This window comes from Canis lupus, chromosome 22 (assembly GCF_048164855.1).
Source record: "Canis lupus baileyi chromosome 22, mCanLup2.hap1, whole genome shotgun sequence".
Classification (NCBI taxonomy): domain Eukaryota; kingdom Metazoa; phylum Chordata; class Mammalia; order Carnivora; family Canidae; genus Canis; species Canis lupus.
In genome coordinates this window covers 17721000-17735809 of record NC_132859.1, presented here as the reverse complement: position 1 = coordinate 17735809, position 14810 = coordinate 17721000, and the positions used below count along the sequence as shown (strand labels likewise).

Genomic DNA, 14810 nt, shown 5'->3' with positions numbered 1-14810 from the left:
AAATAAGTACAATTAAAACATTCCTCTATCGCACTAGCCACATTTCAAGTGCTCAATAGTCACCCGGGGCTGGGAACAACCGTATTAGACAGTGTAGATATAGTTATTTCCATCATCCTACCACATTCTGTTGGATGTGTCTCAAGTTAATGAGCTCCTTATCAGTGGCACAGGCAGGATTTGAACCCAGGTTTTTCTGACACAAACCCATGCCCTTTACTATTATCTCTCTGTCACTAATGTATTTCTAAGAGATTTGGGGCAGAACAGAGGCACAACCAGGTGTAAGCAGCAGGGAAGAGGAATGGAGAGAACAGAACAGAGAGGGAAGATGGCTCAAACAGGTCTGGGTCAGGCAGGCAACGTGCTGGGCGGCAAAGAGAGCATATTACAGTGAGCCTGCTTGCCTCCTCCAACGTGGTTTTTTTCAAGCCTTTGCTATTGGCGGGTCAGCATGCTACCTTGACAAATTCCCCCGTTCTCCTTCCTCCACCCCCCAGCTCCACTTCACCACCACTGGAAAACCAGGAAGATGAACTAAGAGAGACTCTTCTGAGGCTTCTTAAACTCACATTTAAGTCTGTTTTCGAGTGTTTGAGTATTGCTTTTTTTTCTCTTGAATAATGGGCTGCTTTTAATGGCCATATTTTATCTGGGACCAAGAGAAAAATAAAGGGCAAAACAACTGTGTTTAGGTAGTTCGTTTTGAACTCTATAGTTATTAGAGGTCAGAACCTGTGTTTTTCAGCATGCATCACGTCCCACAGCAAACACTTGGGGATACAGTTTGATTCAGTCTTTGTGGAAACCAAATGTGGGAGTGTTTGTTTTGTTAATTAAAAGCAGCATGGTAATGTAAAAGGAGTGCAGCCCGGATTTGAAGTTTGGCACAGGGTCAGTTCTTGAGAACCTCCCATCTCCTCATTTTAAAAAATGAGCCTATTTTATTGTTTAGTTGTTGAACAAGATACTTCAGATGTACAAAAAATAGAAATAGACAGTTGTATTATTATTTAACTGAGCATACCACTTACCCAGTTTAATAACTAAAGCATTACAATACTGAAGTGCTATATGCACTTCCTATTCCCAGGCCCCTGCCTTGCCCAAGTGATGTTATGGTTGATGTTTATCATTCCCATGCAAGTTTATATTTTATCAGATAGGCATATACCTCTAAACCAGTACATGGTATCACTTAAAAAATTTTTTTAAGATTTTATTTATTCATGCGAGACACAGAAAGGCAGAGACACAGGCAGAGGGAGAAGCAGGCTCCATGCAGGGACTGCAGGACTCGATCCCAGGACTGCAGGATCCCATCCTGAGCCAAAGGCAGATGTTCAACCGCTGAGCCACCCAGCCGTCCAGTATCACTGAAAATTTTAAATAATCCTATTCTATCATTTTTTCCACTCAACCTTGTTTTTGAGATTTATCTAGGTTGGCATATGTAACTCCAGTTCCTTTTAACTCTTGCTTTCAACCATAAAAATTTATGTAACCATCCACTCACCTTAGTAGTTTTCAGAAGCTCATTAATACCATCAGTGCTCTAATGAACATCTTTATGTCCCTTGAGGATATGAGTCAGTTTCTCTTGGGCCTTGCTGTTTAAAGCGTGTCTCTGGACTAGCAGCAATGACATCACCTAGAAACTTGTTAGGAAGTAAGACTCTCCGGTCCTTCCCCAGGCCTACTGAATCAGAGTCTGTATTTTAACAAGGCCCCATGGTGATTTATATGTACAAACATCAAAGATTGAGAAGCACTGTCCTAAGGATACTCAGAAGTGGAATTGCTAAATCAAAGGGTAAATATATCTTCAGTATTTGCCAAATTGCTTTCAAAGGTTGCTGTACCATTATAAAATTTTGACCAGCAGTAGAAGTTCTTTTCCTTATATTTTCAACACTTGAGGTAGTCAGGATTTAAAAATTTTGCCAACCCAATGTTTTTCTTCAAAAATGGTATCTCATTTTATGTTTATTATTTTTTAAGTTTTTATTTACTAATTTAAGTAATCTCTACACCCAAAGTGGGGCTCAAACCCCAAGATCAAGAGTTCGATGCTTTCTGACTGAGCCAGCCAGGTGCCCTGAGAAAAATATCTCATTTTACTTTCTCTGATGACTAGTGAAGTTAGTTGTTCTACATGTTTATTAGTCATTACCTATTTTTCTATTGAGTTCACATTTTCTAATAGATTTGTCATAGTTTTACATATATTCCGGAACTTATCTTTTGGCTGTAGCCTTTCCCTTATAGTAATACAAAATGTGCAAGAGATCAACAAGTGTCCTCATCATCCTTCTATATTAACACAGTATCTACTTTCTCTAACAAGCTTGGAGGGCAGGGTTCACATACTGTTGTATCCCTAGGACTTACACCCCTCACTGACAGTAGACAGATTTGAGCATCACTGCAGCTCAAGGATCTGGGCTGGGGCTATATATGCAGAAATCATTAGCATTTAGGGGAGATTTAAAGCAATGGGAATGGATGACATCAACTAGGGAGTTTGTAGACAAAAAAAAGGGGGGTGGGTGGGGAGCGGAGCCTACTGAAGAGCTATAGTATCTGAGACTGGCCTAGGGCAAGAAGACCTTAATTAAGAAAATCCTAAAGCTATAAAACAAAAGATAGACATATCTATTTAAAAATTATATGGTAAAAAATACCATAAACAAAGCTAATAAACTAGATTTGGGAAAATTTGTAATGTAAATGACAAGGGTCAAGATATATATAATATATAAAGAGCTCTTAAAAATTGGCAAGAAGGGTCAGGCTAATTGTAAAATGGAATGGATATGAATAGGCTATGGAAAATGAAATCAAGTAGCCAGCAATTATATTTTTTAAATGATCAAATTAATTTGTAGTTAGGAAAAATTATTTTAACAATGAAAACAGCAAAAAAAAATAAGAACAATGATATATTACTGTCTGAGATGTAGAAGCATACCCCTTTTACACTTTGAGGTTTAAAAGAAATATTTTAAATTCTTAGGAAAACAATCTGACATTTGTTAAATTCAAAAATTCCATTTACATAAAGTTCAAAAACAGGCAAAAACTAATACGTAATTTTAGAAGTCCCCATAATGCTCACTTTAGGGGGAAGTTAGTAACGAGGAGCATGAGACGAATTTCTGAAGTGACAGTAATTTTCTATTTGATATGGGTGCTAGTCACAAAGATGCATTTATTTCCTGAAAATGAATGAAGCTATTTACTAAATAATTTTTACCTTTTTGTCTGTATGCTATGTTCAATATGAATGTTAAATTTCAATAAAGATTTTAAAGTATAAAATTTTTTAAAAACACAGTGTGCACATGCATACACCACCCCCCTTTCTCTTGGGAAGAGAAGCCATCAATAACAATATATAATAAGAATATATACACAAGGATGTTTATTGCAGCATTGTTCATAGTGGGGAAAAAAGAAACTGGAAATTGTGAATGCCCATCTGCAGAAATGATTGAATAAATTATAATACACCATAAACGACAATCCATTCATTCCGAATGAACTGCAGAAATTTCCATAAGGTATTTGAGTGAAAGAAAAGCAAGTTGCAGAAAAGTAGCTATAACATACTGCAGTTGTGTTTAAAAAATAAAAAGACACCATATATAATGTGTGTGTGTAGGTCTTTAAATATTTTGTCTATACACAACTTATGCAAGCATGGAGAGAAATATGGAAGGTTACAAACAGGTAGCATGAGTTGGGGGTGAGGTGGGGAATGATGATGCTAGGGAATGGGTAACCAAAGAAAATTTAAAAGAAATTAAGAATTCACTTTTAAAAACTGGGCATTTGTTACCACATTTTTGCATTTATGTAAAATCTTTAAAAAGAAATATACAAAGAAAAAAGATAAAGGAGAAAGTGTAAAAACAGAATGACTGTTTTGAGATGGTAGAAAATCCTTACCTGTAGAAAATATCACAAAACATCAATAGTTAACTATGTCATATTGGTGCTTAAATGAGAAGCATAAGAACTGGAAAGTGTCCATTAGATTTGGCAATATCCATGAAGCTGGTGACAAAATTGACAAAATCAATCTGAATGAACTGAAGCAGAAGGCATATTAAAGTGGGTGGAGAGTTAGTAAGGTTAAGAGTAAAGGTGGAAAAAGGAATGCTGACAGTTCTCTTGCTAATGACAACTAAAAAAAAAAATCAATAAAAATATAAAATATAACTTCTTAAAGGCACCAGAAAGCTGAAAAGGCAGTGATGAATTTCTATGCCAAGACGTAACAGAAGACAAACTTGTGAGCCAGGCATTTGAAACCACTTAACCCTCGGAATGTTTACTGATTCTACAAGAGGTAAAAAGATTAAACAGCATTTTTGATAGCTTAGCATGGCTAGGAAGACACAACCTGGGGTTGACAAAAGCTAATGCTGGCAAACTCTAGCAAAATTCCCACATTTTGAGTTGAGACCCCAAGAGCATCACTTAAGAAATAATAGAGTTGATTTGTTTTTGAAATCAGAATTACCTTTGATGGGAGTATGCAGCATAAATAAATATACAAGCAAATGAGACATGACAACATGAACTGGTGTTAGCAAAATTAATGAAGCAATAGAAACACACCCACAGGAGCTGCAGTTGCGGTTTAAGAGTTCACTAGATGTACAGCTTGACATACTATGTTTAAAATGTTCAAGACAATACAGACAACTCTGGGAATTTCAAAGGGAGCTAGGGATAAAAAGAATAATTTAAAAAGAACTGAACCAAATTTGTAAAATTGAAAAATACACAATGAAATTAATAACTCAATATCAGAACAATACTAAACTGGAAAACAAGGAAATATCTAGAAAAAAAATACAAAGAGATTATAGAGGGGAAAATTATAAATAGAGACTGCACAATTAGCAATTAAAGGTCAAATAAGTATAAATGGAGTTCCAAAAGGAGAATTATGCAGACGTAGATTGGAAGATAATTTTCTAAATGGTGAAAGGTAGTAAGCTATAGACTCAAGAGGTTCTGCAGACACTAAACAGGGAGAATACAAAAAACTAAAGACAAGATAAAACACCCCAGGCATATCATAGTAAAACTGCTAAAAGACAAACAGAAAAACTTTTAAAAAGCAGTTAGTAGAAAAAATACATACTAAAATGTTACCTTTTCAGTAGAAAAGAATGGATTTTTCAAAAAAAAAAAATCCCTTCAACATGCTAAAAAGAAATAACTACCAATCTAAATTTTTATACCGGGATCCCTGGGTGGCACAGCGGTTTGGCGCCTGCCTTTGGCCCAGGGCGCGATCCTGGAGACCCGGGATCAAATCCCACGTCGGGCTCCCGGTGCATGGAGCCTGCTTCTCCCTCTGCCTATGTCTCTGCCTCTCTCTCTCTGTGACTATCATAAATAATAAATAAAATTAAAAAAAATATTAAAAAATATTTTTTATACCCAGCAAAACTACCATTTATTATCAGGCAAACAAAAGTTTGATGAAATTAATCAAGAGTAGAACAACTGAAAGAAATACTAAGGGTTTTTCTTTGGTCTAAGAAAAAAAAAAAAAAAGATCCCCAATGAAAACTTGAAAATGTGATAAAAAGGATGAAAAGCAATGATAATGGTAAAAATGTATATACAGATCTTCCTTATGATGGGGTTATGTCCCAATAAACTCACTGTAATTTGGAAATATCGTAAGTCAAAAATGCATTTAAAACCAACTAAACATCATAGCTTAGCCTGCCTTCAACATGCTGAGAACACTTATATTAACCTATAGCTGGGCAAAAACTTTTAACACAAAGCCTATTTTATAATAAAGTGTTGAATGTCTCATGTAATTTATTCAGTACTGTCCTGAAAGTGACAGAATGTTTGTAAGCTTTCTAATTGTTTACAACATGATGACATGCCTGAATGGGAGCCGTGGCTTGCTGCTACTGCCAGGAACACATGAGTGTATCACACTACAGTATCAGTAGCCCAGGAAAAGAGCAAAACTCAAAACACAAAGTATAGTTTCTACTGATTGGTATTGATTTCACATTGTCATAAAGTTGAAAAATTTTAAGTCAAACCATCATTGTCAGGGACCATCTTTATGGCTAAATGCATAGCGGTTGTATAAAACAATACTTTCTTGTTGGAGTTAATAATGATCTATAATTAAAATCCAACAACAATAGCATATGGGTTGGGAGAGAAGTGAAGATTTATTTGCACTGTCTGGGAAAATGATAAAAGTACCAAGTAACATTAGAGAAGGATAAGTCTAGTATGTGAGCTGTAACCTAGTGTATCAATAAAAGAATGGTAAAAAAGTGTGATTTCCAAATTAATAGAAAACTAAATATTTCTAGAAAATATATTTTCTAACTATTTAGTTTCTTTCTAAAACTAAAAAGAAAATCATAGAAAAAGGAGCACACACACACACACACACACACAAACCCAGAAAAAAATAAAACTACATAGTAAGATGGTTTACTTAACCCCAAATATATTGGCAATTACATTAAATGTAAATGTGAATGTTTAAATTAACAGGTAAGGAGGGTTAAATGGATTTAAAAAACAAAAAACAAAAACAAACAAAAAACAAAAACAAAAACAAAACCCCAAAACTACATGCTATTTACAAGAGAGACATTTGTAAGGTTTATAAAAGGTTTAAAGAAAAAAGCACACCATGCAACCACTAGCCAAATGAAAGCTGACACACATCAAAGCAAAAAGCATTGCCAGAAACACAGAGAACACTTAAAAAAATTTTTTTAAATGGTTCAATTCACCAGGGATACAAATCAACTCTAAATTTATAAGCAACTAATAATATTGCCTCAAATTATAAAAACTGATATAACCAGAATAGGCAAATTCAAAATCATAGTGGGATATTCTAACTTACCTCATAAATACTCAATATATATATAAATTTAAACAACAGAATTGATCTAATGAATGTATGTAGGACACTTAATAACTGCAGTATATGGATTTTTTCTCATGCATACTGAACAAATTGACCATATTGTGAGTCATAAAAGAAAGCCTCACAAATTTGAACAATTGAAATGACAGGTTTGTTCTCTGAATGCCATGCAATCAATCTAAAAATCAACAAAGTGGTAATGAGAAAATCCACATGTATTTGGAAATAAATATATTTCTAAATAATCAGTAAGTCACACAGAAAGAAAAATGGAGATTAGAACATACATTTTACTGAATGGTGATGAAAAGACTTCATCTCAAAATTTATGGGATGCAGATAAAGATTGTTATTATAAAGGCTAAGATCGATCAGCTAACTAACCATCTTACTAAATTGGAGAAGGGAAAGTAAGACCAGATAAAGTAGAAGGAAGGAAATAAGAGGGATGAAAGGAATGTAGAAAACAAACACAGAGAATTTTAGGAATCAAAAAGTTAATTCTTTGTAAAGATGAATAAAATTGAAAAACCTCTAGTGAGACTAAGAAACAGAAGGCACTAGCCCAATAACAAAAATGAAAAGAGGACATCTATATAAACCCTGCAACATATCAGTTACTTTATATAAATTAAAACCTAGAATAGACACATTCCTAGAAATTACAACTCTTTAAAATGGACACAATAAGATAAAAATATCTGAATATTCTTCTAGCTATTAATGAAATCCATACCTCAAAGGAAGTATCAGATATCATGTCACTGGCAAAATTCTATCAGATTTTAAAGGAAGAAATAATGCCAATCTTACCTGTGTTATAAGGCCACAAAATCTTGGTAACAAATCCTGATCCATTTCTTTCAAGGAACTTATGGGCCAGTTCCATTGATAAAAATAGATGCAAAAATCCCAAATGAAATATTGGCAAGTCAAGTCTTGCAATATATTAAAATACATCACAATCAAGTTGGGCTCATTTCAGGAATGTAAACTTTGGTTTAAAGTTTGAACATCAATTGACAGAACTTCCCAAATGAGAAACATCTTAGTAAAATGCAGAAAAATAATTTGAAAAACTCAGCATCCTTTCATGATTATATATATAAAAAAATCCCTTGAGAATTGAAACATGCTTCCTTAATCTGGTAAAAAAAAATCCAGATTCCAGAACATATACCATACTTAATATCGAAAACTTTCCCTTTGACATCAGTAAAAGATTTAGTATTCTTCTATTCAACATTTTGTTGCAATTCCTAAACAGGGCAGAAGGTCAAAAAAAAGAAAGAAAAGAAAATAAATAAAATGTTGAAAGTAATGGAAGGGAAGAAATAAAACTCTTTGTGGATCATATATGCAGAATCAAAATAAGTTCTATAATAGGAGTGATAAGAATATTTAGTGTATCTGCTAAACACGATCATCAACTCTATTTCTATCAATTGCTCTGAAGCTTGGTAAAAGTTTATTAAAATAAAGGTTGCTGGATTCCATCTCTAGTGGTTGATTCAGTAGGTCTTGCAGAGGGGAGGGGAAGTCTTTAAGAATTTGTAGTTCTAAGTAGTTCCCAAGAGATGCTAATATTCCTACTCAGGGGACCATACTTGGAAAACCACTGCTATAGTTTACCAACAATGAAGCTTAAAATCACTTATCCAGAAATCTAACAAAAGATATACAAAGATTCTACATAGAAAACTACAAATCATTGTACACATAAAGAGGATCTAAATAAAGGATATTCCATTGTCATAGACTGGAAGAGTCAATATTCTTAAGATATGAATTTACTTCAACCTAATCTATAATGCAATTTCATTCAAAATTTCCACAGGTTTCTTTTGGTGGAATCAATAAGCAGATTCTGAAATGTGTATTGAGGCATTGTTGATAATTGTGAGGAAAGAACATGAACACTTAAGACAGATTCCCTGAGTCTGAATGCTGGCTTTTACTTTGTGACTCTGGACAAATTACTTGAATTTCTAAGCCTGGTTTCTCATCCGTAATGTGGGGAAGGTCACTTGCACCTACCTTTATGTAAGATTGGTATGCAGATTCAATATCTACAGTTTAGATGCATGCCTATTACACATTAACTGTTCTGTATGAATTTGATAAATACGCTTAAAATACAGAAATAGGGAGGTGAAATCTACTGGCTATCTTCTAGAGTCCAGAGGCAGACTCCTGCATATATGGACACTTGGTTTGTGACAAAGGTGGATTTATAAAACAGTGGGGAAAGGCTCCCAATAAAAGATACCAGGACAACTTGGTGTCCATTTAGGGAAAAGCACTTCCCAATATTTATAAAAAGCAATTCCAGGTACATTATAGATCTAAATGGAATACTTGGTTTTGTTTTTGTTTTTTTTTTCAAGCTTTTAGAGTATAATCCAGGAGAGTATCTTCATGACATTAGGGCAGGAAAAAAATATCTTAAATACTACACAATGTATATTAACCATAAAGGAAAATAATGACAAATTTTACATTAAAATTAAGATTGTGTTATGAGAAGAAACATTAATAGAATAAGAAAGTCACACACACTGAGTGGAAGAGATATTTTCAACATGTGACTGACAAAAGGCTTGTACAGAAATACATACAGAATTTCACCTAACAAAAACCAAAAGGCAATTACTAAAAACAAAATACTCCTCAGAAGGAAAACAAACAAACAAACAAACAAACAGCAGGTATCCAAATAAATAAATGGACAAAGGATTTAAACAGGCATTTCACAAAGGAGGAAACTAAAATGAACAAAAATATGAAAAAGCAATTTAATCTCATTACTAAGCAAAGAATGCAAATTTTTTTCACCTCACACATCAGAATAGCTAAAATTTTTTAAATGCTGGATAACTGGGTACTGGTGAGAATATGGAGTGACAAGAATTAAGTACTGCAGGAAGAGTAAGTTGGCACAACCACTTATTTTAGCATTACTTAGTCAAAATAAAGATATGCACAATCCTATGACCAACTAATTTTAATCTTAAGTATATACATCCAAAGAAATATATACATCTGTGAATCAGCAGATAAATTATAATCATCATAGCAGCATTATTTATTTGTAATAGCCTCAAACTAGTAACTACCTGTATGTGTCCCAACAGTAGAAAAGATATATAAATTATAGGATATCCACTAAGATGGAATATTATGAGGCGATGATAAAAAATGATGCCACCTCATGGCTGAATCTTAAAGACATAATGTAGAGCAAAAGAAGCCTGACCCAAAAAAGGAGGCAGCATAACTGTAAAGTAAGGAAATGAGATGATTGCCAACGAAGAAGAGATGGTGATTACCTTGGCAGAGAGAAGTAAGTCCTGACCAGGAAGGGGAACTGGCATGGCTTCTTATTGTTGGCAATGTCCTTTCTCAACCTATGCAATGGTTATCTGGGTGTCTGTTCTATAATATTTGCTAAGCCTTAACTTGATATGCCTTATTGTTTTGTATACATTACTCTATGTGCCATTTCTCACAATAAAAAAGAAACGTTGGGAGTTTGAAAGGGCAGACTTTTCTGAGTGTTGAACCTGGGCTTTACTAAAAGTGGAAAGGAATCCTGAGTTCCAAAAACCCCTTAGTTGTACATTTTAGAGCAGGAATAACCCAGAAGGTGATGTCAGACACGTTTTCCATCATCAAAGAAGGGGATAGAACTGCCACAGATAGTGAAAGAGGAAGAGGCTCCAGCGTGATATGACTGAGGTTTAAGTACTGTCTGGATCCCTGAGAAGTGCAGCACTCTGGAGTGGAGGAGGGGAAGAGGCAGAGGCAAAGAAACAGCTGTTGAGCCTGTTTGTGCCCATGAATCCCGTTTTTCCTCTCCTCCCAGCCTTTATAACATGCTTTACCTTCCTGCTCAGTCTCACTTATCACCCCTTCACCTAAATTCTATCCTTGAAGACTCAGCTCAGGGCCCTCTGCTCCAAGAAACCTCAACCCTTACCCCCTCCTTTTTAAAAGCTGCCCATTCCCAACTCAGGGTTCTGTGGCATGGTCCCTCTCTGCTCTCCACCCCTTGGACCAGTCTTTTAGCTCCTGCAGACAAGTGACCTCGGCATTACAGGCTGCCTGACTGTTCCGGTGCTAATAGGGCTATGGGCTGGCAAGGTAGAACTGAGAAGATACTGGAGGGGCCTCCTTAGATAGGAGGTAGGGGGAGAGCTCTGGAAGGGGCTTTCCTTCCCGAAGATTCCTCCCTTCAGTGGTCTTCAAGTGAAAGAAGCAGGGAGAGTTCCTCTGAATTGGGACTCAGCCTATGTCCCCATTCATGGTCGTAACCTAGCCTTCTCACCACCACATAGAAGTGACTAGGGTAGTTATTTTACTAGTCCCATTTTACAAACTAGAAGTGTTTTGGGCTAAGGTTTATTGCTGACCAGAGCACTTAAGAGCCAAGGTACTGGATAACCAGTTCCCCTGCAACAAGCTCATCCAGCAGCCCAGACCTCTAAAGTTAGCTGTCCTCTGCCTGCTACCTCCTCTTCTCTTGCTGAGAAGAGAATCAGAAATGTGCAATTCAGGAAGTATGTGGGGAGCACCTGTTAGGAGCGGTTAACAGCTACAGAGGGCTACTACGTCACATTGTCCTGGCTATCTTTGAGGGGCTTATGGCAGAGAGGGTGGAGAGGAGTCCAGAGCCATCCTGGGCTCAAGCCTTTCCTTTCTTACTCCTGACCACATTTATTGATTTGGCATATTTTTACATATATTTACCAAGGCTCCCTATGGACTGAGGAGACTCCTCTAGAAACACTGGTTCCCACTTCCAGCTGACAATGTTTGCCAGTCTCCAAGCCCCCTGGCCTGTGAGAGCTAGTGCATGTGAAAGTAGATCACTACCAGATAAAGATCCTTGAACAAACCTATCCTTCCACAATCCTATTCCTGAATTCTCACTGAGTCTGGACCAGCCCTGGGAATGGTCAGTTCAGAGGTCAATCTCTATCCTTACCTAAAACTTATTTCTAAGAAACTATGACTTGTTGTGAATATCTGCTCCATGGAAGAGGGCCACAAAGTGGCTACAGTCTGGCTCAATACTTAAGTCACTAAAGGGGCATTTTCCTCCACCTCAGGGTACAAAGATGAAAATTTGATGAGCTTCAGGCTCCTATGAAAAGTCCAAGAGGCCTCCCACACTTCCTGCTGGGGCTGGGAAGCAGAGAGAAGTCAGAGAATAGACCATGAGCCTCAGCCTACCTCTCAAATTAATTTGTTTACTGACTTTATTCCTAGAGTCCCAGTGCCAAGATCTAAAGGCCTGTGCTGTCCATAAAGAAGCAGCCCACACGTCCCAAGAGCAGCTGAAACCAGCTCACCCATTTATTTGTGAACATGAAGGAGAACAACAAAATTAAACAATCTTTAATAAAATTCCTATAGAAAACTCAGTCACAGGGTTCTCAGTTCTCTCTCTCATGTCACTGAGGATTGAGAGCTCCCAAAAATCTTTGGAGAAAAAGCAGTAGTTTTGCTGGATATTGCCAGTACTCAGAAAGAGCATCCATTTACACATTCAAACCAGTAGTTCTTATTGCACATATTAACATTATTTGCCATCTAGCACCCTAAGTGTATGGTACCTCAAATAATAAATTAAAGAATTCCATGTGGCATATAACCATTTCAATTTGAACTAATATCCTTGAAAAATCACATTATTATAAGTTTTAATAAATACAGTAAGAACAGCTGGCATTTTACTAAAATACTGAATTTTAGGTCTGGAGATGATTCCATAAACAGTTTCCTTTCACTTGCTTTCTGTCTTGGATGCATTTGCTCAAGTATTATGCTCTATGAAGTGAACTCTTTCATAGATACCATGTAAAAACTGAAATTACTATGTGCCTCATTACAGAAGCAACTGGAAGAACTGGATCTCATAGTTAACTAAAAACTTAGGAAAAAGCTCTGCTTTTTGTAAAACTTTAAAACACGACAGGAAGAAAAAAAGAAATGTCTTTTTATATAGAACTCCCCACTTGAAATTTTATAAATATATATGCAGCATATATATAATATTTGCCTCACGAGCAGATTTTCACCAAGTCTGATAGGAATGATGCTGTCATGGTAGATAAATATCAACAGAAGAATTAATCTTTCCACAAGTTTAAAGATTTCTTTTGAAAAATAAACATAATTTCAAATTATGTTATAATTTGTAGTTTATATAATTTAAAAAGGGAAGAAAGATGCCTTTCTTTTAAGCCTCATTTGGAAAGTAAGAACAACTACCAGTCCCCAGGTGTGGATAAGTTGGTTGAGTGATAACACTTGGTCACAATACAAAAAGAAGTATTTACACCTTTCTGGAAAAGTACCAAATACTTAAAAAAAGAATAAGACAGAAAACAATCTCTAGTAGCATTCTTCGGCGTGCAAAGTCAGCAGGAAATGATTATCCATAATGTTGGGAGTTTTCATGATGAATCTTGGAAGCATTCAATAAAGCAGAGGGTAGTCATCAGGGATTGTTCAGATTAGGATGTGTGGGATGCCTTGTTCTTAATTTAACTAAGTTCCAGGATTTCATTCCCTTTATAACATCTCTGGCAGGGTCATGTTCAATTTAGTGCAAGTGCAAAATGAAAACTAAACAAACCAACAAATACATTAGGAGCAAAGGCTGATCATTAAGATCTGTAGTCTTTCCGAACTGTGTGCGCCATCCAGTTCACTTTAGTAGTCCAGCTTTCCCTGAGTGCCTCATCAAATTTTTGCTTAAATTGCTTGAGTGCTTCTTCTTCACTCTTCCCTAAGGCAAGAGAGTCCTAAAAATGAAAGAGAAAAAAAATCTGATTTTATATATCCTCCATAGTGACATGCAATGTCAAAATCTCAGCCATACCTCCCCAGCCATCATTAAACTGTGTGCCTCATGTTCTTATTTAAATGTCTTCTGCAGCATGGAGAATGACAACTAAGGTAGGGTGATAATATAGTTCCTGCCACAGGGTTTTTGAAGATGAAATTTATGATGACTGCAAGAAAATTACTCAGTTGCTTGTCACTACCACTCCTGGATAGTACAGTCTCACAGGAAATCGCTCTGTTCCATTCCCTTTGAACATTTGAATGAAATAGGCAGGTACAGCTGAGCTTCATGCCTACAAAGTCCAATATACAAAGAAAAGGAGTTTTTACCTTAAGATACTGTATATCCTTGACTGATGTGAGCTCAGGAAGCCCTGCAGTCAACATCAGTGCAAAAAGGGTGATGAAGAGATTCCCGTGCCGTCGTAATATCAGATATGCATCCTCACAACACTGGCGGAAGCTTCAGTTGACACAACAAATCACAAGAACATGATGTTAGAGAAGAGAGCAAATTTCGTAAAGGAAAACAAGAGACATATCTAGATTTTCTGTAAGAGCTGGAAATTTTCTACAGAACTGAAGGTTTAATTCTGATTTTTAAAGCACTTTGAGGGGATCCCTTGGTGGCTCAGCAGTTTGGCGCCTGCCTTTGGCCCAGGGCGCGATCCTGGAGTCCCGGGATCGAATCCCACGTCGGGCTCCCAGTGCATGGAGCCTGCTTCTCCCTCTGCCTGTGTCTCTGCCTCTCTCTCTCTCTCTCTCTCTCTCTCTCTGTGTGTCTATCATAAATAAATAAATAAATAAATAAATAAATAAATAAATAAATAAATAAATAAATAAATCTTAAAAAAAAAATAAAGCACTTTGAAAATTGTTCCAAGACTAAAATTTACATAGAACAGATCTGGCTGTCTAAAATCACACATATCTTTTTAAAAATACAACTAAAGTTCTTATAAAAGGCTATGTAATATGTAACACCTGTGCTTTTTAATTCTATGAGACCCAA

At 36.0% G+C, this 14810-nt stretch overlaps 2 protein-coding genes across 8 annotated transcripts in view; one reads left to right on the top strand and one right to left on the bottom strand.

Moving 5' to 3' along the window:
• FAIM (Fas apoptotic inhibitory molecule) overlaps nucleotides 1-14810 on the top strand; it is a 118944-nt gene that overhangs the window by 15988 nt on the left and 88146 nt on the right. The window contains exon 6 of one of the 5 annotated variants that reach the window (XM_072792569.1): nucleotides 12215-12907. The exons of the other annotated variants lie outside the window; for them this stretch is intronic. Coding sequence (XP_072648670.1) covers nucleotides 12215-12235 — 21 coding nt within the window. The 3' untranslated portion in view covers nucleotides 12236-12907. Of the gene's footprint in view, nucleotides 1-12214; nucleotides 12908-14810 lie in introns of those variants that run through there. 5 annotated transcript variants of the gene reach the window in all.
• Nucleotides 12271-14810, bottom strand: part of PIK3CB (phosphatidylinositol-4,5-bisphosphate 3-kinase catalytic subunit beta) — a 203873-nt gene continuing 201333 nt past the window's right edge. For all 3 annotated transcript variants that reach the window (XM_072792544.1, XM_072792546.1, XM_072792547.1), the window contains 2 exons: nucleotides 14129-14261; nucleotides 12271-13755 (listed from right to left, as the gene is read on the bottom strand). In XM_072792544.1, the coding sequence (XP_072648645.1) occupies nucleotides 13618-13755; nucleotides 14129-14261 (271 nt within the window). In that variant the 3' untranslated portion in view covers nucleotides 12271-13617. The remainder of the gene's footprint in view (nucleotides 13756-14128; nucleotides 14262-14810) is intronic.